At 39.9% G+C, this 27,500-nt stretch overlaps 2 protein-coding genes across 2 annotated transcripts in view; one reads left to right on the top strand and one right to left on the bottom strand.

Moving 5' to 3' along the window:
• Positions 1-232: 232 nt before the first annotated feature.
• nkx6.3 (NK6 homeobox 3) lies at positions 233-9,293 on the top strand. The gene is made up of 3 exons (XM_078249846.1): positions 233-1,244; positions 5,507-5,676; positions 8,191-9,293. Exons 1-3 carry the CDS (start codon positions 827-829, stop codon positions 8,419-8,421), a joined length of 819 nt encoding a protein of 272 aa, XP_078105972.1. The 5' UTR covers positions 233-826; the 3' UTR covers positions 8,422-9,293.
• Positions 9,294-23,597: 14,304 nt separating this feature from the next.
• Positions 23,598-27,500, bottom strand: part of inpp5l (inositol polyphosphate-5-phosphatase L) — a 36,769-nt gene continuing 32,866 nt past the window's right edge. The window contains exons 15-16 of the mRNA XM_078251634.1: positions 26,888-26,947; positions 23,598-25,077 (exon numbers count right to left, since the gene is read on the bottom strand). Of these exons, the coding sequence (XP_078107760.1) occupies positions 26,906-26,947 (42 nt within the window). The 3' untranslated portion in view covers positions 23,598-25,077; positions 26,888-26,905. The remainder of the gene's footprint in view (positions 25,078-26,887; positions 26,948-27,500) is intronic.

Below are 27,500 nucleotides of genomic sequence, written 5' to 3' on the forward strand. Positions count from 1 at the left end.
AACAACAATATAAGGTTTTGTTTCAAATCTACATTTCCTCCAGAAATAAACCAGGAAAACGGAGCTTGTTCTCCCCCTCTGTGTGCTCCAGGCTCAGCTGCCTCTGACATGGCAGGCCATCAAAAAATCCACTTGTTCCCACTCCACCTGTTCAAAAAACTATTAATCTGCTGCCTTCCAATAAAAAAAGGCTTGGCTCTCTGCGAGGGGGGAGCCAATAGAGACGCTGCATTCTAATGTGGCCTATCTTTATCAAAAGGTGCCACTCCATTCCCACATACTGCTGCTTATTTATGACTTGTGAGCAGAGAGCCGACAGGACGCACGTGTCTTTAGGAGAAAACCTGTGTCCGGAGGGCTCGTCCGAGATGTCAGATATGGGATTATCACACACCGCACTGTGGCTGAGAAGAGGTGCAGGGCGAGAGTGAAGAGTTGATCTGCTTTTTGTGTGTGGTAGCAACTCTGGCAAACAGAAAGGAACTTGTAAAAATAGCTTTTAGTGCTTTTAAGTATTTAAATATCTGGGGACGGAGGCTGTAAATCCCAGATCTGAGGCATCGCCTGCATGTGGCTGAGAAAAGGTGCAGGGAGAGAGTAAAGAGCTTATCTGCTTTTTCTGATGATAGCAACTTCAGTCAACACTTAGGACTTTGTTAAAACTGCTTTTAGTGCTCTTAAGTATTTGAATATCTGTGCACAGCGGCTGTGATCGCCTGTGGGTGAGAGAAGAGCTTCTTGTTGGGCCCATCAGAGCTCTTTTCCTGCCTGGATCTTACTGGATGTGTTGCTGAGACCTGGAGGCAGAGTTCAAAAGGTACTTTCCATGGATCCAAACATCCAGGGGTCTTTCCTGTTCAACAACAGCCTGAACCAATTCCCCTCGGAGCTCAAGGCCCCGGTGTGCCAGTACTCGGTGGCCAACTCTTTCTACAAGCTCAACCCGGGCCTGAACAGCCAGCTGCAGGCGGGGACGCCACACGGCATCAGCGACATCCTGAGCCGCTCCATGATGGGCATGGGCTCGGCGGGCACCACCACGCTGCTGTCCGGATACTCCACCATGGGAGGGTTCAGCCCCTCCGTCACCGGCACGTCCATGTACTATAATAGCCGGGACTACAACTCGTCTCTGGGCGGGTTCTCCAAGCCCGGGGCTGAGTGCCCGATGAAGGGTCGCAGCGTGAGCTGCTGGGCGGAGAGCGGCTGCGACTGGAGAGCCGGGAGGCAGCAGTGCAGCAACAGTGAGTCTTAAAATCTGTAGCACGGACTCAACATCCAGCGAGTCGACACGTTACAACTTCCCTCAACAAGACGGGTTACCTTACAGTGATGCCAGTGTTTTCAATTCAATCCGATCGGAAAAGACACAGAAATTAGGGCTGCACGAATATGCCATACCGTTGTTGAATATAATGATATAACTTGCGATAAATGAACAGATATTAAAGTGTACTCAGTTCTGCTGCTTTCAGTATTCTGCTAAAATACAACAAAAAATACAACATTTTTCTTACAATTGACCCTTTCGCGGGGTGATTATTGCGGCAGTTGGTATCGATTACCTTACAGTGACTCAACATGCAGCAAGTCGACACGTTACAATTTTACCTTAGAGTAGGTAAAGAGTAGGTATAGAGTAGGTAAAGAGTAGGTAAAGAGTAGGTATAGAGTAGGTAAAGAGTAGGTATAGAGTAGGTAAAGAGTAGGTATAGAGTAGGTATGGAGTAGGGTATAGAGTAGGGTATAGAGTGGGTAAAGAGTAGGGTATAGAGTAGGGTATAGAGTAGGGTATAGAGTGGGTATAGAGTAGGTGAGTAGAGTGGGTATAGAGTGGGTGAAAGAGTAGGGTAAAGAGTAGGTAAAGAGTAGGGTATAGAGTAGGGTAAAGAGTAGGTATAGAGTAGGTAAGTAGAGTAGGTATAGAGTGGGTATAGAGTGGGTAAAGAGTAGGGTATAGAGTGGGTATAGAGTAGGGTATAGAGTAGGGTATAGAGTAGGTAGAGTAGGTAAAGAGTAGGTAAAGAGTAGGTATAGAGTAGGTAAAGAGTAGGTATAGAGTAGGTAAAGAGTAGGTAAAGAGTAGGTAAAGAGTAGGTATAGAGTAGGTATAGAGTAGGTATAGAGTAGGTATAGAGTAGGTATAGAGTAGGTATAGAGTAGGTATAGAGTAGGTATAGAGTAGGTATAGAGTAGGTATAGAGTAGGTATAGAGTAGGTAAAGAGTAGGTATAGAGTAGGGCTGCACAATTAATCACAATTGTATCGAAATCCCAATATAGACTAGTGCAATAGGGGGGCGCAACATTTGTTAAAGGCAACATATCTCAAACTATTCTGAATGAAAGAGTCCCGGCCTACAAATCCCATCCTACAGACTACAAAAAAACATCTTTGTTTGGTACAGATCCTCGCATGAATCACACTATAATCATTTACATTGTTTGACTTTTAATATTTTTCAGTGAAAATTAGAATAATGACACTCCAATATCGTGAATTCATATCGTAATCGCAATATCAGTCAAAATAATCACACTTACATATTTCCCTCATGTCTTACAGTGATGCAGTGTTTTTCATATTCAATCTGATCAGAAAAAAAACAGAAATGAGAATACGCGTTAACAATGAATATCGCAATAATATAAAACAGATATTTACGTGTTCGCAGCTCTGTGTGTGTGTGTGTGTGTGTGTGTGTGTGTGTGTGCGTGTGAGTATAATGACATAACTTGCGATAAATAAACAGATATTTACTTGTTCTCAACTCTGTGTGTGTGTGTGTGTGTGTGTGTGTGTGTGTGTGTGTGTGTGTGTGTGAGAATAATGACATAACTTGCGATAAATAAACAGATATTTATGTGTTCTCAGCTCTGATACCGTCAGTATTCTTCTAAAATACAACAAACTGCTTGTTGAATTGAAAACAAATGAAAGGAAATCCTTTCCAACATTATTTTAACAAATTCAACATTGAATTGAACATAAAAGGCAGCAATTAAAAAAGAATGACAGTTACATTTTAACGTGAAGCTATCTACTCATATTTTTCTTTCAACTACCTCTCAGAGAGTCTCTCGATGTGTCGCCAGAAACAGAAACAGACACTGACTCGTGGCCGGGTTGGCTCAGAGGGTAGAGCAGGCGCCCGTGTACTGAGAGGTTTATGCCTCGACGCAGAGGTCCAGGGTTTGAATCCAACCTGGGACGATTTCCTGCATGCCTTCCCCCTTTCTCACCTCGCCTCTTTAAGGTGGAAAAGCCCCAAAAAGAACACCCACTAACTTATTTAAACCAAAACCTGTAGTTTGTATTGTTCTAAAACACTCCATAAAGCCTAGATTATATCAGATATTATTCGTATTTTAAAAAGTGTACATTTTAGGAGTCATTTTCTAATATAATCTAAAAAAGAAAATACAAAAACGGGAACTTATGTCCGAACTGAAGTTCCAGACCCAGTTTTGGCTGCGTTGCATTTTGGGGGTAAAAGCGGCCACGGCAGTTTTGTCAAATAATCAATATAATACGATGCGTTTTGTTCTGTGTCGCTGTTGGCACGTTAATGAAAACCCACCAGCTCATCTAACGTTACTGAAACAGCTGATGAATATTTTACAATGTGGGAATGTAAACTAATTTTCAGGTGATATACGGCAACCCTTTATGGAGCATTTTCAGAAGATAAAACGGGGGAGTGATGCTCACATATCAGAATCAGAATCAGAAAGGGTTTTATTTTAACACATACAAGGAATTTGTTTTGGTGTTGTTGGTGCACGTCACACATTCTTTAGATGGAATATTAAACAATATAAGTATAGGTACAAACAATATAAGTATAAGTATATTTACACAGTATGTATTAAGTTAAAAAGAAAGAATAAATAAAGATATAAAAAATAAAGAGCAAACAGCATTACAGCATCGAAACTCGTTGCATCCCTTTTTCTTTTTTCACGTGGCATCCAGAAAGTGTTCTTGTTTTTTTTGGGGAGTGGGGGAAGGAGGTGATGAAGCCCCTCTGCGTTACAAAGAAAGTAACAACATTACAGTATAAGATGTGTGTGTTGAACTTACGGGGCTTGATTCTGCAGCACGGAGTCAGCATCCAGCTCACCGACACGTTACAACTTCAGTCTGAGGACTCGACGAGACTTTACTGGAGACGACGAAATAAATCTGATCAGAACAAAAAACAGAAAACATACACAAACTTCAAAACTTATTTAAACCAAAACCTTTAGTTTGTATTGTTCTGAAACACTGAATTTAGATTTATTTTATTATTTATTAATTTAGATTTTATAAGATATTAAAGAGGGTTAAGTATCATCAAAAATCACTAAATAAAGCAATAAAATGTTAATCTCAAAACTAACTCTAAACTGTATTTAAGAAGTTTAGTTTGAACTTAATGGCACAAAAATAACTCCATAGAACAAGCCAATTAACAAACAATGCAACACATTTATGAGGGAGATATTTTATTTACAAACGTGAAATATGACAATGATGTAGTGTTTGACCAGAGCTAATCTGAAGGTAATACTGGCCTCATAAAGAACTCCACTGAATAATGCTTAGATTTTACCAGATATTATTCGATATGTTAGTCATATTATTTCTAAAAAAAACACGAACTCACGGGGGTCGATGAGGACGAGCGGCATTTCAAACGTCCAATCAAGAAATGTCACTTTTGTAGAATATGTGGACAATTCTGCTCATTAAATTGTTTTAAAATGAATGTTTATATTAACCCTTGTGTTGTCTCCCGACGCGTCAACCATGAAAAAAACGCTTTTGTTTTGTTTGTTTGTCACTTTTTTCAACATTTTCATCACTTTTTCAGACGTTTTTGTCACATTTTCTGACGTTTTTGTCACTTTTTTAATCACTTCTTCTGACGTTTTTGTCACTTTTTCAGACGTTTTTGTCACTTTTTCAGACGTTTTTGTCACATTTTCTGACGTTTTTGTCACTTTTCCTGACGTTTTTGTCACTGTTTTTATCGCTTTTTCTGACGTTTTTGTCACTTTTTCAGACGTTTTCATCACTTTTTCTGACGTTTTTGTCACTTTTTCTGACGTTTTTGTCACTTTTTCAATGTTTTTGGTGCTTTTGTGACGTATTGGGTGCTTTTTCCGACATTTGAGGCTTTTTTTCTTCATCTTTTTCGTTGCTATTCTCAACGTTTTGTCGTTTTTATTTAGTTTTTTTACATTTCCGGTGCTTATTTCGACGTCACATACTTTCTGATATAATTGTTTTTTAATGTTGTTAAACAATGTTTTTTTTTTTTTCCTGTTTCATGTCAAATTTGACCCGACGACAACATGAGGGTTAAACGTCTACAATATTCAAACAAAGAGTTTCTGATGAGGGGATGAAGATGAGTCAGAGGCACGTTGTCTCGTAAAGGCTAAATGTGATTCTTATGTAAGAATCTGAAATCCCAGTAAAGTGTTTTTCTTGAGTATTTTGTTTGTATATTTTTCAGGTAGCGGTCCTCTGACGGACATGTCAGGCCGGAAGAAACACACCAGACCAACGTTTAGCGGACATCAAATATTCGCTCTGGAGAAAACCTTCGAGCAGACAAAGTACCTGGCCGGGCCGGAGCGAGCGAGGCTGGCTTATTCTCTGGGCATGACCGAATCACAAGTCAAGGTACAGATCGGCCGTGCAACTTCTTGTATTTCTGGGTCAAAATGTACAAACAATTCCAATGTTTTGGTCGGTTTTTGTCACTTTTTTCTGCGTTTCTGTCAATATTTTTCTGCGTTTTCTTTGATGTTTTTTTTTAAAGCTTTTTCCCATGTTTTTTGTCACTTTTGTCTAAACGTTTATTGTCACTTTTTTCTGACGCTTTTTGTCACTTTTTCTGACGTTTTTGTCACTTTTTCAATGTTTTTGGTGCTTTTGTGACGTATTGGGTGCTTTTTCCGACATTTGAGGCTTTTTTTCTTCATCTTTTTCGTTGCTATTCTCAACGTTTTGTCGTTTTTATTTAGTTTTTTTACATTTCCGGTGCTTATTTCGACGTCACATACTTTCTGATATAATTGTTTTTTAATGTTGTTAAACAATGTTTTTTTTTTTTTCCTGTTTCATGTCAAATTTGACCCGACGACAACATGAGGGTTAAACGTCTACAATATTCAAACAAAGAGTTTCTGATGAGGGGATGAAGATGAGTCAGAGGCACGTTGTCTCGTAAAGGCTAAATGTGATTCTTATGTAAGAATCTGAAATCCCAGTAAAGTGTTTTTCTTGAGTATTTTGTTTGTATATTTTTCAGGTAGCGGTCCTCTGACGGACATGTCAGGCCGGAAGAAACACACCAGACCAACGTTTAGCGGACATCAAATATTCGCTCTGGAGAAAACCTTCGAGCAGACAAAGTACCTGGCCGGGCCGGAGCGAGCGAGGCTGGCTTATTCTCTGGGCATGACCGAATCACAAGTCAAGGTACAGATCGGCCGTGCAACTTCTTGTATTTCTGGGTCAAAATGTACAAACAATTCCAATGTTTTGGTCGGTTTTTGTCACTTTTTTCTGCGTTTCTGTCAATATTTTTCTGCGTTTCTTTGATGTTTTTTTTTAAAGCTTTTCCCATGTTTTTGTCACTTTTGTCTAAGTTTATTGTCACTTTTTTCCGATGCTTTTGTCACTTTTTTCTGTTCTTTTTTCTGTTCTTTCTGTACATTTTTATCCTACGTTTTTCAACGTTCTATTATCAATTTTTCTTTACATGCTATGAAATTAAATAAAACACCCAAATAATAAAGAAAGTAGAACTGATCATTTATCTAACTTGTGAAGAGCGTCGTGTGGAACCATCCACGTTATTTTGTTTTTAAATTTGGTTAAAAGAAACCCACATTTCTGATATAGAAACTTTTTGAAAATGGGTCAGATTAGACCGGAGGACAACAGGAGGATTAAATAACGCTTTTGAGGTGAGCTGTTTTACGACGTATACGGATAAACTTAGAGCTGATTAATCGATTAGCTTTTTATGAAACAAAAGTCCAACTTCTCCTATTCCAGCTCCCTAAACGTGAATATCTTCTAGTGTCTTCTCTCCTCTGTGACAGTAAACTGAATATCTTTTGAGTTGTGGACAAAACGAGACATCTGAGGACGTCATCTTGGGCTTTTTGGGAAACACTGATCCACATTTTTCACCATTTTCTGACATTTTAGAGACCAAACAACTCATCTGTTAATCCAGAAAATAGTCGACAGATTAATCGACTCAATTGTATTTGACCTTTAACCTCCTTTGAACTGTCTTTTATTTCTTTTAAATTCAGTTTTTACTATTCTTTCCTACACACTACACACTAAAAAGTTTAAAAAACTGATGTTTTTATGACTGGTCATCTTGGGCTTTTTGGGAAACACTGATCATTTTCTGACATTTTAGAGACCAAACAACTCATCCATTAATCGAGGAAATAATCAACGATGAAAAATATTGTTAGTTGCAGACACACACACACACACACACACACACACACACACACACACACACACACACACACACACAGAGAGAGAGGAATGGGGTCATGGTGGTTTTTCATAGATTTCTCAACAACATACTGTTCACTTATCAAGCATCATTCCAAGAAGGCAGCGGTGGAGGAAGTATTCAGATCCTTTAGTTTAGTAAAAGTACTAATATTACACTGTAAATACACTCTGTTACAAGTAAAATCCTGCATTGAAAATGTTAGTTAAGTAAAAGTCTGTAAGTATCATCAGGAAAATGTACTTCAAGTATTAAAAGTAAAAGTACTCCATGCAGAAAAATCCTCCCATAGTAGAAAGTGTAAAGGATCCAACCAGTTGTGTGTTTAATGGTCTGATCATGTCAGCTGGACTTGTAGCCGTCATATTGTTGGCTAGTTTACTTTATAATAAAACATCAGATTTTATAAACTACATGTGTTTTGTGTGCAGTAATCTTAATGTGTAAAGTAACTAAAGCTGTAACAGATGAATGTAGTGGAGTAAAAAGTACAATATTTCTCTCTGAAATGTAGCGGAGTAGAAGTAGAAAGTGGCATGAAAAGAAAAGACGCAAGTAAAGTACAAGTACCTCAACATTTCTACTTAAGTACAGTACTTTAGTAAATGTACTTAGTTAAATCCCCCCCCCTACTGTTGTGTGTTTAGGTGTGGTTTCAGAACCGACGCACCAAGTGGAGGAAGAAGAGCGCCTCCGAGCCGAGCTCCACGCAGGCCAGCCTGGCGGGGCCGGGCGGCGACGCCTCGGACAACGAGGTGGAGGACGAGGAGTACAATAAGCCTCTGGACCCCGACTCTGACGACGATAAGATCCGGCTGCTGCTACGCAAACACCGCAGGGCTTTCTCCGTCCTGCGCCTCGGGCCACACAACGTCTGACAAAACTTGCTGCAAATCAAAAACACACACACACACACACACACACACATACACGCAAATACATACACTCCTCAGCAGACCTGCATGCTGTAATGGAAGTAATTAGTTTTGAATACAAAGTTTAAGCATGTTCAGAATAGGTCATAGAGCTCAACAGTGACCGACATTTTTTTAACGGCTCTGGTTCCGGAAGTGATTTTCCTTAATCAAATATCTCGTTTAAACATTTGATTCGGCGCAAAAGAACATTTTGAAAACAGCAACAACAAAAAAAAGAACAAGACTGTGTACAGAAACTTCAGTGGCAGGTAGCAGCTAGCTAGCTATAGCCGTTCGCGGTTGGCAATACATTTCCATGGTTACAGCGAGTCCCACCAATCAGAGACGTCGCTTCTACCACTTAGGATTGTGGGTAGTGTAGTATTTCTCCCTACAATAGTGAATAAAACATGTTTTTCTTAAAACAAGGTTGATTTCATACAGACTTCTGGCTCCCACAGAAGCATAAACCTTTGTTTCAAAACCCCGTAGCTCGTGGTTAGTCTATCTTGTATGGTTTAGACATTATGGCTAATAATCAAAATCATTACAGAGAAAATGAATGGGTTTTTTAAACTTCGGAAACACGCTGTTGAGCTGGTGGCAAAAGAGCATCATAGGGTTCAATAGCAGCTGTAAAAATGAAGCTAAAAGACGTTTACTTTTATAGGTTAGGCTACATCTCTGGCCTGTTTAATGTTACACTGGTGTATTATACAAAACATTTTGTAAAAAGAAAATGACATATAAAAAAAACTGCATGATGCTATTAATACAAATAAATTAATAAAAAGAGAGTGAAGTTATTCATGTGTTCTCTTTTTGAACAGTTGAAGTTGTTTGTGATTATTTTTTGCTTATGTTTTTAAAATGAAACCATGAAAGTGCCATAAGCCTTGTTGTGAAATAGCTTAACCCTTACCTGTCTGTTTTGTCTGTTTTTATAAAGCATAAAGTATACATTTTCCAATTCTGTGTTACATCTTCTAAGCCAACTTCATTCCAACTTATCACTGCTAGTTTTACACTTATGTTTGGAATTCATGGTCAATAAACCTCATTGATATTAAAATATGCCTAATTTTGAGTTAAAAAACCCAGAAATTATGAATTACTTTAGCTAATAATTAAGATCAGAGGAACGTATGTTAATGCATAATTACAGCCTGTTTCGTGTATGGAACCATCCATGTTATTGTTGGGCAATTTGGTTGAAAGAAACCCGTATTATTGATACAGAGCTTTGAAAACACAAGGGTTAAATGACCCAACAAACAATAAAGATAAAAGCAAACGTCTAACAGTCTGTGATGTCCCTAAGTTGTGTACAGGAGAGGAGGACATACAATTAAATAAACCCGGGAGGGAAAACAAGGGACAGGCGGAAGCAGTTGGAGGATACATCAAATCATTTATTGACAAAAAGTGAAGACGGATATTTATCAGAAAAAGTAAACTAAAGAGATGCAGTAAGTTATTCAACAAAGTAACAACAAAGACTTAGTTGTAGAAAGACGCTGTAGAAGAAAATCAATCAAAACCTCAGAAAATACTTCTTTTTTTTAAAGAAAAACTGAGGTAAAGTCATTTTATAACAATTATTTTTGGGGTCAGCCCTGTGTTCCCACATTTCTAAGATTGTTTTTTAAATGAGGCCCTATGTTAGGGTTAGGGTTACATTATATCTGTAGTCCATTGCTACTGAATAATAGGTTGGGTGTTATTGGCTACCAGATTGGGAGAAAGGGGGATAACATCTGATACAAATATATGAAAAAGGAAATGTGGGAACATAGGGCCTAATTTTGGAAAAATAAATCTTAGAAATGTGGGAACATAGGGCCTAATTTTGGAAAAATAAATCTTAGAAATGTGGGAACATAGGGCCTAATTTTGGAAAAATAAATCTTAGAAATGTGGGAACATAGGGCCTAATTTTGGAAAAAATCTTAGAAATGTGGGAACATAGGGCCTAATTTTGGAAAAATAAATCTTAGAAATGTGGGAACATAGGGCCTAATTTTGGAAAAATAAATCTTAGAAATGTGGGAACATAGGCACGCGCCCCTATTTTTATGGAACTGGCCTTTAAAAAGGCACTAAATGAGACATTTGTGTTAATGTTCATGTGTTTATGGGTTTATGGGTGTTTATGGTGTTTCTTTTTTTTAAATCTATTATAATATCCCGCAAGTATGATTTGTAATTCTGCTAAATGCCTAAATTGAATGTTGACTTGAAGTTGCTTAAAATAACTGCAAGTTGTCTTTACAACATTATAAAGGCTCCTTGCTTTTTAAAAACACATTGTAAAACTATAAACAACGCTGCACAGCGAATGACTGTCAATCATTGATCAAGAGTTGAGCGATGGCTCCGGTTCCTGCTGCCGGTGTATTTAAAATCAAACTGGAAGCAAAGAAGGCACAGAGGCTGAGGAGAGGAGAAAGGGTCAAAGGTCAAATCTTGTGTGATTTACCATTGTGGTCCGGCTTAATTGAAGACAATGACACCCGAAACCTGTCAACATAAAATCAATACCAACAGACCAACTCGTTCACATTTAACCTCAGAGTTCAGACGTCAGGACGGAGGATTTGATCACAGACAGCTCAGAGTGGGCTGACATTATACAAGCTGTATGAAACCAATGGAGACAGCGCATTTCAAGCATGATTTCCATAGACAGTATATATAATGGACCAACAGATCCCGTGTCTCTGGACGGAGACCAGTGAAGGATATTAGAAGCACTTTTCCGGTGATGGCTGAGCGTTACTGAGCAGCCTCCAACTGAGCTTGAAGACGTAAATGTGACGTGAGCAACCTGTCTGAAAGTTGGAAGTCTTCTGGTAGCTGTGCCAAGAGAAATCTCAATCATTCCCAATCTAGCAGAGACGGAGAGCGTAGGTATATGTAAGGAGATAACATAGACACAGGCTCATTATTGATCACTAAAATGATAGTTAACATTAGTCATTACACTTAAACAGCTAATGGAAGTCCAAACTGCCTGAGAGCTTCTCCTGTACTATACGGTAATTCCTCTACTATGAGACAGTAAGTCTCGTGGTTATGACAAAATCGTTAGCCTATTTTTAGAAAAACGTTTGCTACGGAGCAATAACGTGAGGAACAAGGTAATGGAGCCTTTTATACGTTGTCGTGTTTCTTTAGAAATAAACAATGGACAAAAAAAGTCTTTAAACGCTTCAGATGTAAAGGTATTCTCTGTCAAAGTGGCGCCAAAATGAATGGCAGTCAATGGGATGCTAACGGGAGGTGATGGCTTGGTAGCATCAAAATGGCGCCATAGGAGGTTCGAGTAAGGGGGAGAGGCTTATCCCCTTGATGATTTCAAACAACACTTCCTGTCTCCTAAAGGGGCATGGCCTCGTTTGAACGTGTAGTGAACGTCGCGTGGATGGATGAAAAGTTGTATTTGAATAATTTATAGAACATACACAGTTCCACATCCATTTCATCCAGGGTTTTGAAATGCAGCGCTCTTACACTGTTGACCCTGGCAAACGATATTGTAGTATCCCAAAATGGTGGGCGGGCTCAGACACCTCCCAAATCGTGACGTGACAGCGAGCTACCATGATGTATGTCCTCATTCTCATGAATATTTATAGAGCAGTCTTCAAAATCCACATTACAAAGTGCTTTACAAAACAGCAAAATGAAACAGTCATAAAAACATCAGGTTTTTTAAACTATTTGGTGTAAAAAAACCTGTACAGCGAAAACATGTTTAAAAAGAAATAGAAGACAGTTCAAACTCAAATGAAATGAGGAAAGGATCTTCAATATAAGTATGTTTTAAGAAAGGACTTAAAGGTGTATTGTGTAAGAATTTCTCCCATCTAGCGGTGAAACTGAATATTACTTTCTAGCCCCTCCCATTCAGAGCGCGTTGTCACTCCTACGGTGGCCGTATTATTCCAAGAAGTACGACTTTGTCGGTGAGTATTCCTTCCAGTGTAATAATAGTTTTACGTTTTAGTTATTTTGGTACCATTTCATTGCTAACATCAGCTATCAGGTTCCCAAACGAATGCAAGCTAATGTTAGTAAAGTATCAGCGTGATCCTCCATCTTCAACAGGCTTTCAAATCTGCCGGCAGATCCAGTAATCTCCCCCTGGCATTCGTCACGGTGCCACTGAGTGTAAAAGCGCGAAAGGCGGAGGTATGTCCCTCTTTGGCTTATGTATTTTAAAGATAGAGGCGCAACATGGCAGAATACATTTGATTAGTTGCAACTAATCAAAGTATTCTCGTGTATGTACCATGGTGGAAGTAATTACACATGAATGAGTTGATTATTTTCTTGATTAATTGATTAGTTTTTTGGTCTATAAAACGTCAGAAAATGTAGATCAGTGTTTCCCCAAAGCCCAAAGGTATTCAGTTTACTGTCACAGAGTGAAGAAATAGTGTGCCCTAATATGTTTGAATGTACATTTCTAGAAAAGTCTTGGAGCTATGATAACATAAATATTTAAAAATGATCAAGCATTACAACATATTTGGGATTTATTTCTTATTTTCAGGAGGCAATCCATGTTGTAGTCTCCCTCCAACCTGCTGCTGTCTGACCATTGAATCAACCCCCCCAAAAAATTAAATGCAATGAAGGTTAGAATCAGTCTGTTGATTTGTCGACCCTTGAACACTTTCCATCTGAACGAAATGTCCTAAACCGCCAGCCTGTTCCAGCTTTGGAGGGCAGGCCTAATGCCTCCTCTGTTTTAGATGCAATTTTTCTAGAGATGCACCGATTGACCGGCCGGTGACCGGAATTGGCCGATTTTCACGTCATCGGCCATGACCGGCGACCTGCCGGTCAGTCTGACATATGCCGATTTTATGCCGGTCAAATGCACTCGGGCGCCGCATGATTTACATCGCGCAACAGCAACATCACACGTGCACATGCAGGGTTTCCGCTGTATGCATGTAGCAGCGGCGCACTGCCGCTCCATCAGCTGTTTATGAAATGTCATACAGTCGTAATTACACACGGCTCGAAAAGTCAGCCGCTCTCTCTCCCCTCTGAGGCTGAAAAACTGGAACATGAAAACCGCACTCACGCAGGTCCCGTGAAATATGACAACTACAGTTTATCGGAAAATAGCGTCGGGCACACTGACCTGAGACGCTGTAAACAAAGAAAAAAAAAGAAAAAAAAAGAGACGCTGTAGTCCTCCGACACGCTGTATTAACGTTACTGTTTACGCTTTCCAGGTAAGTGGGGGTGCACCCCGCTCAAAACCAACATTAAAAACATAGTAATATTTAAAGAGTTTAGTTTTGTTGTTGGTGACGTTAAATCATCTGTTTCAGGTAACGGCACTCTAGGGTACCGTCTATTTGCTGGATTGTTCCGAGGCAACCGTCGGTGGCTAACGTTAGTAGATAAGCCCGTTGACAGCAACGGCATTGTTCATATTTATGCACAATGACACATAAAGCAAACTTGCTAAAAAAGGAACTACACGCTGTTTTCAGGTAACGTTACTGTTGACGTTCAAACAGGCCTGTGTGTGTGTGTGTGTTTTGAGAAATATCTTTATACTGCATTAAAGCTATATTTATTTTATTTTTATTTGTTATTTATATAATATTTTATTGCCATTACCTGTTTTCATACATACAGAAGTTTAGTTTGCTAAATATATCACAGTTGTTTAGTTGGATATTGGATGTGAAAAGAAGGAAATGGTTCTAACGTTGCACTTTAGATGTGTGTTAATTTCCCACCAGGAGTCATTTATATAGTATATATAAATGTAATATATTATATATTATAATATATATATTAATATATATTATAATAATAATATATTTTATATATAAAAATGTTCTATGCAAAATGTAACATTTTCTATTAAAGAAAAGATGGAAAATAAATGTTTGTGTGTGCTGTAAAGAGGTTAGAAAAAATGAAATCGGAATCAGCTAAAATCGGTATCGGCTGGCCTAACTCAAAGAAAATCGGAAATCAGAATCAGCCTAGAAAGTTGTAATCGGTGCATCTCTAAACTTTTCTCCTGCAGCAAAATAAGCGCAGCTGAATCCTATAGAAACTGAATGCAAACACAGACATGCAGTTAAGTGAGTGCAGGCTGAAGGTCCATTTGGACACAAAATTCAGCATAAGTGAGATTTTGCATTCTTCGCATCACGTCAATATAACTCACTAGAAAATGTAATGATACAAATAGTCTGGATCAACGGAAGTACATTTCCAGGATAAAGCCCGACATCCGCCATCACTGTGTGTTGCCATTTGGACGGTGCAACAAGTCAGGCCTGCTTGGTTCTTTCAGGGAATGATTGTAAAGATGTACTAAGAATATGTTTAGGTCGTTTCCTCTCTAACTGGGACGTTTTGGGACTGATTGGTGGGATTGCTGTGGACGAAGTACACACGGAGATACACTGGTAAGAGATAATGAGGTTTAACCATGTATCAGCTAATTTAAATAGCTCACGTTACTGTATTGTGTCAACAGTTAACTTCATTTAATATTGTATGTGGAGTTTTCTTTTGCGGGAGGGGAGCAAATGTTCAACCAAAACAAGTTCCTTCCCGAGACTATTTAGCAGAGCCACCGTCGCTGCGTCCGAAGCTTAGCGCCACACAAACCAAACAAAGAACAAACAACCCAGAGCGTTTTCCTCCTATCCCAGAATGCATCAGTGGTGGAGCCAGACTTCACTACACAGTGCTGTGGAGATAACGTTTTGGCGAGATCCACATATCTTTTCTTAGTAACAGATAAAGCACAGCGGGTGTGGCATGCATGGCATTTCCTGTGAAAAGTGGCTCACGTGGGAACTTTTTACGTGGCATTTCCCCAAAGAGGTGTGACTCAAAACAATGAGATATCTGTGGTAAACAACAAACAAAGCTGTCACTCTTAAAGTCCCCGTCATGTTGCAAAAGACAGAGCTGGCGAAGTATGGAATTAGTTTTGTGCCTTTAAGTATCACACAAAACTCACTAACTATAAGCAACAACAACAAAAAATGGCCATCTCAAAAGGTAAAACTTGCAAACAAAATAATTGAGTTACCGTCAAAGCTTTGTTTGAACTGAACGGCACAATAATAATTCCACAGTAATGCGATGTCGAGAACCAGGTCTTTCATGTGACATTTTCCCAAAAGAGGTGTTACTCAAAATAATTGAGATATTTCTGGTAAACAACAAACAAAGCTGTCACTCTCAAAGTCCCCGACATGTCATGTTGCAACAGACAGAACTGGTAAAGTATGGAATTAGTTTTGTGCCTTTTAGTTTAAGTATCATCAAAAATCACTAAATAAAGCAATAAAATGTTAATCTCAAAGGCAAAACTCAAAACTTGCAAACAAAATATTTGTGTTACTCTAAACTATACTTTAGAAGTTTAGTTTGAACTTAATGGCACAAAAATAACTCCATAGAACAAGCCAATAAACAAACAATGCAACACATTTATGAGGGAGATATTTTATTTACAAAAGTGAAATATGACAATGATGTAGTGTTTGACCAGAGCTAATCTGAAGGTAATACTGGCCTCATAAAGAACTCCACTCCCATGACTGGTCTACAGTGACAAGTCGCTACAAGTATATTACAAACAAATCACAGATTCTTAACTTTTTCGTGTTATGGCGAGGCTTCAGTCCCACTGCACAAATGTGACAAACTTCATATGAATATCTGTGAATTCATGCATTTTAAAAGTGTTTTAGTATGAACATAGAGAGTGAACTGTTCAAAACGCACAAAAAATTCATTTCATGTAAGCTGGGATTGGCTCCAGCTAAAGCTGCAATTAATGATTATTTTCGATTGTTGATTTATTCAATTTTATTTATGGTATCAAATCATAACAGGAGTTATCTCGAGACACTTTACAGATAGAGTCTAGACCACACTCTATAGTTTACAAAGCTTTGAAAGCTTTAAAATGTATCTGTCGATTATTTTCTGGATTAAATGGTCACTGTACCGTCTACGGTACACCTTGTGGCTGTGGCGTCACTGTAACCTCCACTCATAAACGTTTTTATAACTTTAAAGCATTAAATCTTCAAAATATACAGCTATGCGACACACCAATTGAAAGCTTAGACTCTCGGGATTCCATTAAGCCCACACACAGCATAAGATGATTTATAGCAGTTACACAACTGCTACAAAATTAAAGAAAATAAAACAATACAGCGTAAACAGCGCAGCTGGTGTGTAGTGCATGCATACCTGTTTCCTTGTCCCTTTAGCCACTGCGGGGATTTTTTGCCCAAAACTTTTTTTTCTTAAATCCCCAAGAGTCCAAGGAAATGGAATATCCAAGCCATTATATCCAAAACGAGCTGTTCGCCTCACAATCTTGACGTTTCTGGCCGAATCACAACGGAAAATCGCTAAACTGTTTTTCATTTCCGTACTTGTATCGCTGCTCGCTTCTCTCCTGAGGCTCCTAGCAACTTGATGTGGGCGTCACTGTATTCTCTGAGATCTTAGGTTTCCATAGAGACCTGGTATAAGCCAATTGGTGCAGGTTTGCCTGTGATACACCAATGGAAAGCTGAAGACTCCTCTGACGCGATGTGAGCCCACGTGTACTCCAGCGAGTACACATTTGCTCAGACCATTTAGCTTTAAATGCTATAAGACCCGTCTACATTTTTAGCCAATGAGCAGACAAGTCGATAGATACCAAATGTGCCGTTGAAATTTTAACCCTGTAATGGCTGGAGCTGTGTCAAAGCAAAAACAGGGCCTCCTATAAGCATGTGACAGCCTGTGCAATCTATAATGACTTATTTCTATATATTTATGTATATAGTTATTTCAAGTATGTGTATGATTGATGTGGGTGTGTTTGTGTATTTGAGAAGTGTTTTATTTTGTACTTTATTGGCTTTTTTCTTTGCACTTTTCAAATGGAAATCAGAAAAACGCACAGACATATATGTAGAAAAAAACTCTTATAAAATCTATTTTTGAGTCTTTTGGCTTCTGGATTATTTCTGTAGTAAACTGAGACATGTGGCCATGACCTTGTGTTGTCTGTATCTCACTAGATGTGTTTACAGCAGTGTATTTTAATAGTTTTACAGATGTCTGACTTGGACGGAAATAAAAACCCTCCATTCCATTCGAGTGTTTCCTTTCCAATGATATCACATCCCTGAGTGTCAGAGTATATGGGAGCTGTACCACTTTTAATTTGGGTATGACGTTTAGACCAAAAAGCTTGAAAATGCAACCGTTCCATAAGAGGTTAATGCGTAACTTTTTGATATTATTAAACGTCCGTTACATTCAAGCTGTTGCCAAATGAGTTGCTACAAAGCTAATTAAGACTATCAGCTCCACACAACTCTCTCTGTGTTTCTCAGTATGGCTATGTTCAGAAGATTGTGGCGTCCGGTGACTTTCCCGCGCAGAAGCTCGAGTGAAGATAATGACCTCTTCTGAAGAGTCCATCATGTTTTTTTAATCCTCTGTGTCCTTCTTGGCTACTAGCAGCTGTGTGGAGGCGCGGTCACGGAAGGCTTGTATCACGTGGATGCTGCGACAGTGTTGTTGTCATTACTTAAAATTCCTCATGGGGGTGACAGAAACTACGCACTATAGCTTTAATCAATTAGTTGTTTGGTCTATAAAATGCCTGAAAAATGTGAAAAATGTCGATCAGTGTTTCCCAAAGCCCAAGATGACATCCACCTTTTAAAATCGATGTTACAAATTGCTTGCTTGCCTGTACAGTGTAGGTAAGAATAGGAAAAAAACATGTTTAAAAAAAAATAAAAGACAGTTCAAAGGAGGTTAAAGCTCAAAACAATTGAGTCAATTACTCTGTTGACTATTTTCTGGATTAATGGATTAGTTGTTTGGTCTCTAAAATGTCAGAAAATGGTGAAAAATGTGGATCAGTGTTTCCCAAAAAGCCCAAGATGACGTCTTCAAATGTCTCGTTTTGTCCACAACTCAAAGATATTCAGTTTACTGTCACAGAGGAGAGAAGACACTAGAACATATTCACATTTAACAAGCTGACATCAGAGAATTTTTACTCAAATCTGTTATAAAAAATAGCTGCCGATTAATTTAACAGTTGACAACTAATCGATTAATCTTTGCAGCTCCAGCTAAGGGATAAGAGGATGGATGGAGGTAACAAACCACAAACATATTTGTAAATTATTTCAAATACGCATCAATAAAAACCAAGATAAAAAACAAAAAACCTAACCAGTAATTCACCACACATCAAAAAATATTATACAGCACACGTCTTACAGTACGAGACTATGACTCAACAAAACAAAACAAAACACAAATCAGAATCAAACAGTGCCTTTGTGTTGTGTGTGGTTGCACAGAATATATACTGTAGATATTCAGAATTTTGTAAAGTTCAAGTGAAGCCATGTGACGGAAACATCCACACCGCTTCAGTTAGAAGTAAACCAACACATTCTCACTCTCCTATCACGTTAAATACGGACGCTTGGTCATGTTTGTTATTCACGCTAAAAGTCTCCTTTGGCGTCGGGACTCTTGGCGTCACTTTTGACGCTCTGGGTCAGGACGTACTGGCTGACATGCGGCACGAGAACGGGACAGTTAGGTTTAGGTGAAACTGGGTGAAAGTCTTGTGTTGTTTGTCCCATCCGCCCCCCCAACCAACCTCCCTATGCGGCATTTCAGTCTTTCATACTACTCGCTACTGTTGTCCCCCTTAAGGCCGGCTACGCACTGCCTGCGTGGCGTGAGCTTGGCGTTTCTGTTGCGTGTCAGCTGCGTGGATTTTTCTGTCTTTACACACCAGAAACGTGTCTGACGCGGCGCTGCTGCTGCTAGCCTCGTCTGTACACATGTATGTTTCCCATTAATAAAATGAAATACCATGTTAAATATAAATATATACTGATTTGATTACAGCAAAGACGTCAGCAGTATTGACGGCAAAATAGGCTCCAGAATAGTTTGTTCTGTATTGACAGGTGCAATATTTGAAAATTGATTTTTTTTTTTAATTACATTTATATCTGCATTTATGTCAAAACACGTCATTTATTAATATGTATTTATGTCAAAATGACATATAAACATATTTTCCTATTCTATTTTGCCTGGAAACGCTTCCAACACGCTTGCGTGTCGCGTGAAAAACAGGCGTCGATCCCATTTCTAGTATGTACGCGTTTTTGGCTGCGCCTGAGACGTGCGTGTCACGCAGCTAGTTAACATGGGAGCCAAAATAAAAATGGAAACGCGACGCAGCTGACACGCTCACGCGACGCAGCCAGTGTGTAGCCGGCCTAATATCATCTAACAGCTGCTGAACGCTGAACGGTGCTTTTTGCGTCGGTATCTGACGCTGAGAGACACTGACCAAGCGTTGTTGGGAGTGAGAACGGGTTGAGTAAACACGTGAGGCCTACAGTGTTGTTCCTTTGGCAATTACATAAGGTTGATGCCAACAGAACAGGATGGAAAAAGATTTATGTGCAGACAAACTGTGACGAAAACGTTCTCTGAGTGACGACGGCTGAAATACAGAAATTGAGAACTGCTGAGTTATAACCATAGACTGTAAAAATAATGCACGAAGCTTCCTGAAGCCGAAGAAATTCACTCTAAGACGAAGGAGCTGGTCATTGACTTTGGGAGGTCCAGACCAAGACCGCGACCAGTCCTGCTAGAGGGAGCTGAGGTGGAGGTTGTGCAATCATACAAATACGTTGGGCTGTGGTTGGATAATAAACTGGACTGGACAACACACACCAGCCACCTGTACAGAAAGACATAAAGCAGGTTGTACTTCCTGAGGAGACTTCGGTCTTTCAACATCTGCAGCAAACTGCTGTTGATGTTTTACCAGTCTGTGGTTACCAGCGTCCTCTACACTGTGATGTGCTGGGGGGGGGCAGCATATCCAAGAAGGACACCTCCAGACTGGATAAACTGATCAGGCGGGCCGGCTCTGTGGTCGGCATGAAGCTGGACTCACTGCTGACGGTGGCAGAGAGGAGGACACTGGACAAACTGCTGGACATTACTGACAATGCCAGCCACCCCCTGCACACCGTCATCAGCAACCAGAGGAGCCTGTTCAGTGGAAGGCTGCTCCTTCCCAAGTGTAGGACCAACAGACTCAAGAACTCCTTTGTCCCTCATGTCATCATACTCTACAACTCCTCACTTGGGGGGAGGAGGAAATAGGGTAGATGACAGAACAGAACAGGACAGGAAGGAAGGGAAGGAGTGGTAGCCACTCACTCATTCACCGTGCAATTACTTAATAATCTACTCGCATACATACCTGGACACTCTGACTGCTCTTAACTGCTAATTTATGCTAAATGTCATTTATTTATTAACTGTATAACACAATACCGTACACAATCCTATATATCTATATATTTATCTTTATTTATCTGTAGTTTATTGTTGTTTACTGTTTGTTTACTTTTTGTAAAAAGTATTTAGCTAAAGGTTTATTGTTATTCTTATACTGTATTTTTTCTATACCTCTTTATTTAAAGAGTGTTTTGTAAGCTGCTAACTAAATAAATCTAATTTCCTTGCGGGAGTCATCCCAAAAGGATCAATAAAGAAATCTAACTTCCAGCAAGGGGCGACTCCACTGGCTCCAAAAAGAAGTCTGTTTCTATAGAAGTCTATGAGAAAATGAGCCTACTTATTTTCATAATGACTTTATGGTCTCAATCGCTACTTTCAAGTCTTCTTCAACACAGCATGATGTTCATTTAGTAAATGATGCTCCCATTTATCTACAATAGACGATAAAGCAGGGGATGTTTTAGGACCTGTCAATCAGGACAGAGGCTTAGCGATGCTAACCATGCTAACTCTGTGGGCTTTCAATTAACACTTTAAAAATGGGCTTTAAAAATGAACTTTGGCTGGTATAATGTTGTAAAGTTACGAGCCAATTTGGCCGGTGATGAATGAAGTGAAGCGTCTGTTTAAATCGGCCGGCTGCAGAAATGATCCGACAAGTCAGTGTTTACAGATTGGTCTGTTTTCTGGCAAGAAATCTGGGCGGTTTGGTGTGTGTTTGGCTTGGAAACAAACGGAACGGCGCAAAACAAACCAGAGGAGATGAAATTAAGTAGTAAAGTTAGTTAGGAATAAAAAAAACGTGGAGATATTTTTCAAGAGTAAATGTTGACGTGGAAAATCTAAGTGGCTGGTAATTTAAAAATCTACAAGCCGTGTTGGCGGGTGATTAAAAAAGTTAATTAAAAGTCAAAGTTTAAGATAAAAACACCCAAACACAAGTTCAGACCCTCCCGCTGTGTGTTTACACTTCTTCAAAGTTAACTGGAACATTTTGGTCGCCTAAAAATGTCTTGTTCAGCGTTCTGCCAACCAAGCTAGCTAGCTACCGCTAGCGTTAACTGGTAACTTAAGGGAAGGTTTGCAGATTTTCTGCTCTGCCGTACATGCAGATGAATGGCAGGAGTACCCGGAGGTCTGTGTTTACCCGCCAGTAAAGCTCCACTGGATGACTCACTTCAGAAGGGTTGAAAATCAACTTTCCCTCTTTAGAGTTTAGCTTAGCGCAGCGCCGTAGCAGCCATAAACAACACTGGCTTGGCCGCGTCTTCCACCCCAGCTCCACCCTCTTGTCAACTATAGACCTCAACAGTCCTGCACACAGCCGACTCCGGAAGTAAAAATCCCATTGATTTTCTCCATAAGGATTTAGAATATCAGCCATAATGTCTAAACTATCCCGTAATGTCTACGTGGTTGTGAAACGATGGTTTCTGCTCCTGTAAAAGCTAGAAGTCTGTATGAAATCAACCTTGTTTTAAGAAAACCATGTTTTATCCGCAAGTTAAGGGAGAAAAACTACACTACCCACAATGCTAAGCGTAACAGCAACGTCTCTGATTGGTCCAACTCGCTGTTACCATAGAAACGTTTACCGTACCTAAAACCTGAAACCACGAACGGCTAGAGCGAGCGTCTACCATTGAAGTCTCTGATAGTTTCTGTACACGGTCTTGTACCGTTTGCCTTTTTTGCCGTTTTCAAAATGTTTTTTCGCAATGTTGAAATGTTCACTATTCATCTCGTAGCTGGTTGGCTCGGTTCCAGACTTAAAACTCTATATATCAGCAATTTTCGAAACGTCAATGAAACAACTGAATGGGGAAAAACACAAAATAAAGTGGGCGGTCACTGTTGAGCTCTATCGTCATGTTCGGTTTCAACATTGTGACGACCAAATGGCCAAACTCGAGGCTTCAAAACGGCAGCCCCCAAACCAACGGGGGACGTCACGGTTGCTACGTCTATTATCTTTACAGTCTGTGATTATAACTCGTGGAATAAAGCACTTGGTACTGACGTAGAGTTAAAAAAGAAACTAGAATAATCTTACTTTCAATTCAACAGTAGGTAAGACTTATAAAAGTAACTTTCTGTCATATTTTCTGAAACTGACCCTATGTTCGAGTAGAACTACATGAAGCAGGTCATTAAAAAAAGATCTGGCTCCTCTGGCTCCACCTACAGCCTGTAGTGAGATTTGCAAAAATCCACAGCTCCCTGTTCAGATGCACCATTCAGGGGAGGGGGGGGGGGGGTGTCCAACTGCGTGTCAATCACTGCTCATGCACATGCATTCATTCTCCCTTGCAGGGGGAGGGGCTTAGGAGACCGTTTTGGGCTTTAGCGGAAAGGGGGGGAGGGACTGAGAAGTTGTCTATGTTCAAATTATTTGGCTAAGTCCTGGGTCTTCACAATCCTACCTTAAAAGGTTGCTGGCCTTTTGTCCACCGTCTAGTGTCATTTGTACATCCTACACATTCATCAAAATCAAGCCTGGAAGTGATTTTGATATGTAATCATGTGGGAAAGTCGCTACAAGTATGAAGAATAAAAGTCAGAAAGAAATCCTTCATTATTATGTTTTACACATACTATATATCTGAGCAAACATGTCGACAGGAAACTGAAATAGCAGCTTTCTTAAACTGTTTTCCTTGTGGTATAAAATCCTGCTTACAGTGATTTCAAAATATAAATACGTGAACTAAAAATGGCATAAAATACACAATAAAAGCACACACACACAGTCAGTAGGACTGATCCAATACTTGATCTCATATTTTATAGTTTTCATTATTATTAGTGGCTCATAATAACGTTGTTAGTAATGTTTAGCTAACAGTTATTAACGTTAGTTTTACATTACTGGATTCTAATTGATTGGCTGATTAAAACTGATAATTTAAAACCTACTGAGTGAAAGACATCCAGTGGCCGGATTGACTGAAGAGATTTAAAGGATAACTGTTTTCTGTTTTTTTTTTTAAACCTTGACCCTATTTTCCCATGTGTTTGTGCCTAAGTGACTGATGGGAACAACAATCAAGATTATTCTAAGTGTCTGACAACATTATGGAAAGGATCCCTACAGAGATAGACCTTTCAGTTAAAGAGTAAGATCCTTTTTGTTTAACCAGAAACAGCCCCGAAATCACCGTCACCAAACTCACCAGACTCCATGTAAATAATCAGTACTTTTATCATCATAAAACACACTTCATTCAAAGTCGACAGAAACAAAATAAAACTATCAAAGTTTGTCTTTCCACTGTTCCAACAATCACCACTCTGGTTTGGTTGAAATAAACCCTTAATTCACCCATTTACATGTGGAGATATGCTGGCTCTATACACGCTAAAAGTACTGATTATTTACATGGAGTCTGGTGGGTTTGGCAATGGCGATTACCGATCTGTTTTATGTTAAACATAAAGGATCTTACCCTTTAACAAAAAGGTCTATCTCTGTAGGGATCCTTTCCATAATGTTGTCAGACACTTATAATAATAAAAGAATAATAATCTGAGCCCGTCACAATAACAGCCCTTTTAGTGGACGGAAACTGACGATAAACATTTGCCCTGTAGGATTACCTGTTCACGGCTGCCGGTTACAGCGTTTTCGCTCAAAACTGGACCAATTTCAAAGACTTTTGTTCACATTAGTCACTTAGACACCAATGCATGGGAAAATAAGGATTGAAAAAAACAACTAAATGACCCTTTATGAAATTATTTAGGGCCGATAAGGAATGAGTCCATTTGTGATGCCTTGGCTGGGGTTTGTCTGAAACTCTCTGTAAGAAAAAGGGATAAAAAAAAAAAAAAAACAACAATTACAATCAGGGAAAAAGGTAAGGATGTTTTGCATACACGTGCATGCAAAGGGGCCGGTCCACAGTCGCACACTGCAGTCTTTAAGTCATCGTCGCGTCAGGAGTTGAAGGAACATCCTCGGTCGGACTTAAGATCTGAGAGTGAGTGGAGAATCTGGAAAAGCTGCCTCGGAAATCCATAACAGCTGCTGATAAATCTGTGCTCGTGTCAGTTGGGCTGTGGTCGACAGTGCGTGGCAGAGAGACACTCACATGTGAGGACAGTATTCACAGCAGGGACTACCTGTGTGTGTCCAGACCCGTTGCTGGCTGATGGGAGGGTGTGTGGCGGGTAAACGTCATGCTGATTACACTCTGATACTGAGACTGTGGCAGAGCTGTGAGGATCAAAGACCTGCAGCAGACACACACACACACACACACACACACACACACACACACAGACACAGTCACACACACGGAGACAGAAACAGTCACACACACACAGACACAAAGACACAGACAGACACACACACACACACACACACACACACACACACACACACACACACACACACACACACACACACACACACACACACACACAGACACACACACACACACACACACACACACACACACACACACACACACACACAGAGACAGACACACACAGACACACACACACACACACACACGGAGACAGACACAGTCACACACACAGAGACAGACACAGTCACACACACACACACACACACACACACGAGACAGACACACACACACACACACACACACACACACACACACACAGACACACACACACACACAGAGACAGACACAGACACATACACACACACACACACACACACACACACACACACACACACACACACACACACACACACACACACACACACACACAATGAAAGAGAACAGAAACAAAAACAATGGAAAGAGTTACAGGTCTGATAATTCTTCCCAGTGCGGGTGCGGGACACAGTGGGTGGTTGGGATGCTAATTAAGATGATTTTTTTTTTTCTGACCGATTGCCGACTCTCATTAACCGATCATTAACCGAGTCCCAGTTCACCCTTCCGGGACACTCAAGTCCAAGACAACGTCCTCAAATGTCTTGTTTTGTCCCCAACTCAAAGAGATTCAGTTTACTGTCCCAGAGGAGAGAAGACACTAGAACATATTCACATTTAACAAGCTGGAAACAGAGAAGTTTCTTTACTCAAACCAATAATCGATTATCAAAATAGTTGGCGGTTAAATTATAGTTAGTGATAGGTTATTGATTAATGGAATAATCTTTGCAGCTCTAAGCTCAATGAAAGCCATTCAAAGCACCTCCCTTTAGAAATAAAGCTAACCAAGTTATATAACTTCCCTAATGAATTCAAATTAAAGATAAAAAAAAAAAAAAAAGTAAAATGTTGTATGCATTGTAAATCAAATGTAGGATGCTGCTCCTCAGCTGGTAAAACTCAGCCTGAGAAAGACAGACGCTCTGCTCTACTGGAATAAACTCGTTCTGTGTCTCCAAATGTCGAAATGTCAAAAAGAGAGCTGGTGGATCTCATCGCTTTGCAGCGCTCTGAAGAAGGACCCTCATGAAAAAACACTGCATTCCTAAAAAAAATAATATTTAAACGGTAGCAAAACAAAACCATGGCCGTAAAAATGCCAATACGCTGTCTCACCGGCCGACCATCCGCGCTGTAATTAACGAAAAGCTGAAAAGATGCACTTAGCGTGTCGCCACAGTGACAGTGGAGAGGATTCGATAGACATAGATCAGTGAAAGGTGCTGATTGCCTGCGGGTCCGACCACGCTGGGACACAAAGGAGCGCTCGTGTCCCGCAGGCACTTCATCTTAGTTCATATCCCGACTCCGATGGGCCAGCCGGGGGTATGGCTCTCTGGGGACTGGAGCAAGATTACTGTGATCGCTCTCGCACACTGAATCCCCCCCCTCTGGATTCAACACACACACACACACACACACACACACACACACACACACACACAGACACACACACAGACACACACACACAGACAGATACACACACTCACACACAGACAGATACACACACACACAGACAGATACACACACTCACACACAGACAGATACACACACACACACAGACAGATACACACACACACACACACACACACTCTGTACAGTTCAGAAACACACTCACTTGCACTCAATCTTACCATTGAGAAGGATCCGAGTCAATGGCCATTTGTCTTCAGTGAGAAGAACAAGAAAACCGGCTACAAGAGAAGAAAAGCACACCAGAGTTACTCCACATGGCTGGTCTGTCTGTCTGTCTGTCTGTCTGCATAATTAACAGTTCATGCTATCCAAACCAGAGGGCTATTTTACAAAACCTAGATAGCAGATTAAGCTGGGATTTCCCAGTTATCCTGGGTGACTTAGCCCTGACTCGGTTTCACGAAAACAGAGGCACCTAAGTTACCATGGAGATTTATTCTGTGCAGCTAGCCTGCTCCTGACCAGCTAACAGAACAGGATTTATGATGTATTAATCCTGGGGCCTTTTCTGTTCACTCAGCAGTGCTTTTACCTTATTGTTACCAGCCTGCATTAAAATACAACAGGTACATATTGCTGTTCAGTTAAATGCAAGTCAAGTCAAGTTTATTTCATCCATAGAAATGGAAATGACAGTGCTCATACCCGCCTTAATGCCCATAAAAAGATAGAGCATAAATACAACAGACCATAATTACAGTACAGAAATTATAAAAGTGTACGTTTAAAGTGCTGGTTGTGCTGTCTGATAGTCTGAGGTATGAAAGAGAG

The sequence above is a fragment of the Sander vitreus genome, chromosome 5, assembly GCF_031162955.1.
Source record: "Sander vitreus isolate 19-12246 chromosome 5, sanVit1, whole genome shotgun sequence".
NCBI lineage: Eukaryota > Metazoa > Chordata > Actinopteri > Perciformes > Percidae > Sander > Sander vitreus.

Excerpts from the sequence above, each read along its gene's own strand:
- nkx6.3 (XM_078249846.1), top strand. The coding sequence starts at position 827 with ATGGATCCAAACATCCAGGGGTCTTTCCTGTTCAACAACAGCCTGAAC. Across the intron at positions 1,245-5,506 it reads GAGGCAGCAGTGCAGCAACA|GTAGCGGTCCTCTGACGGAC; the intron begins GTGAGTCTTAAA and ends TATATTTTTCAG. Across the intron at positions 5,677-8,190 it reads TGACCGAATCACAAGTCAAG|GTGTGGTTTCAGAACCGACG; the intron begins GTACAGATCGGC and ends TTGTGTGTTTAG.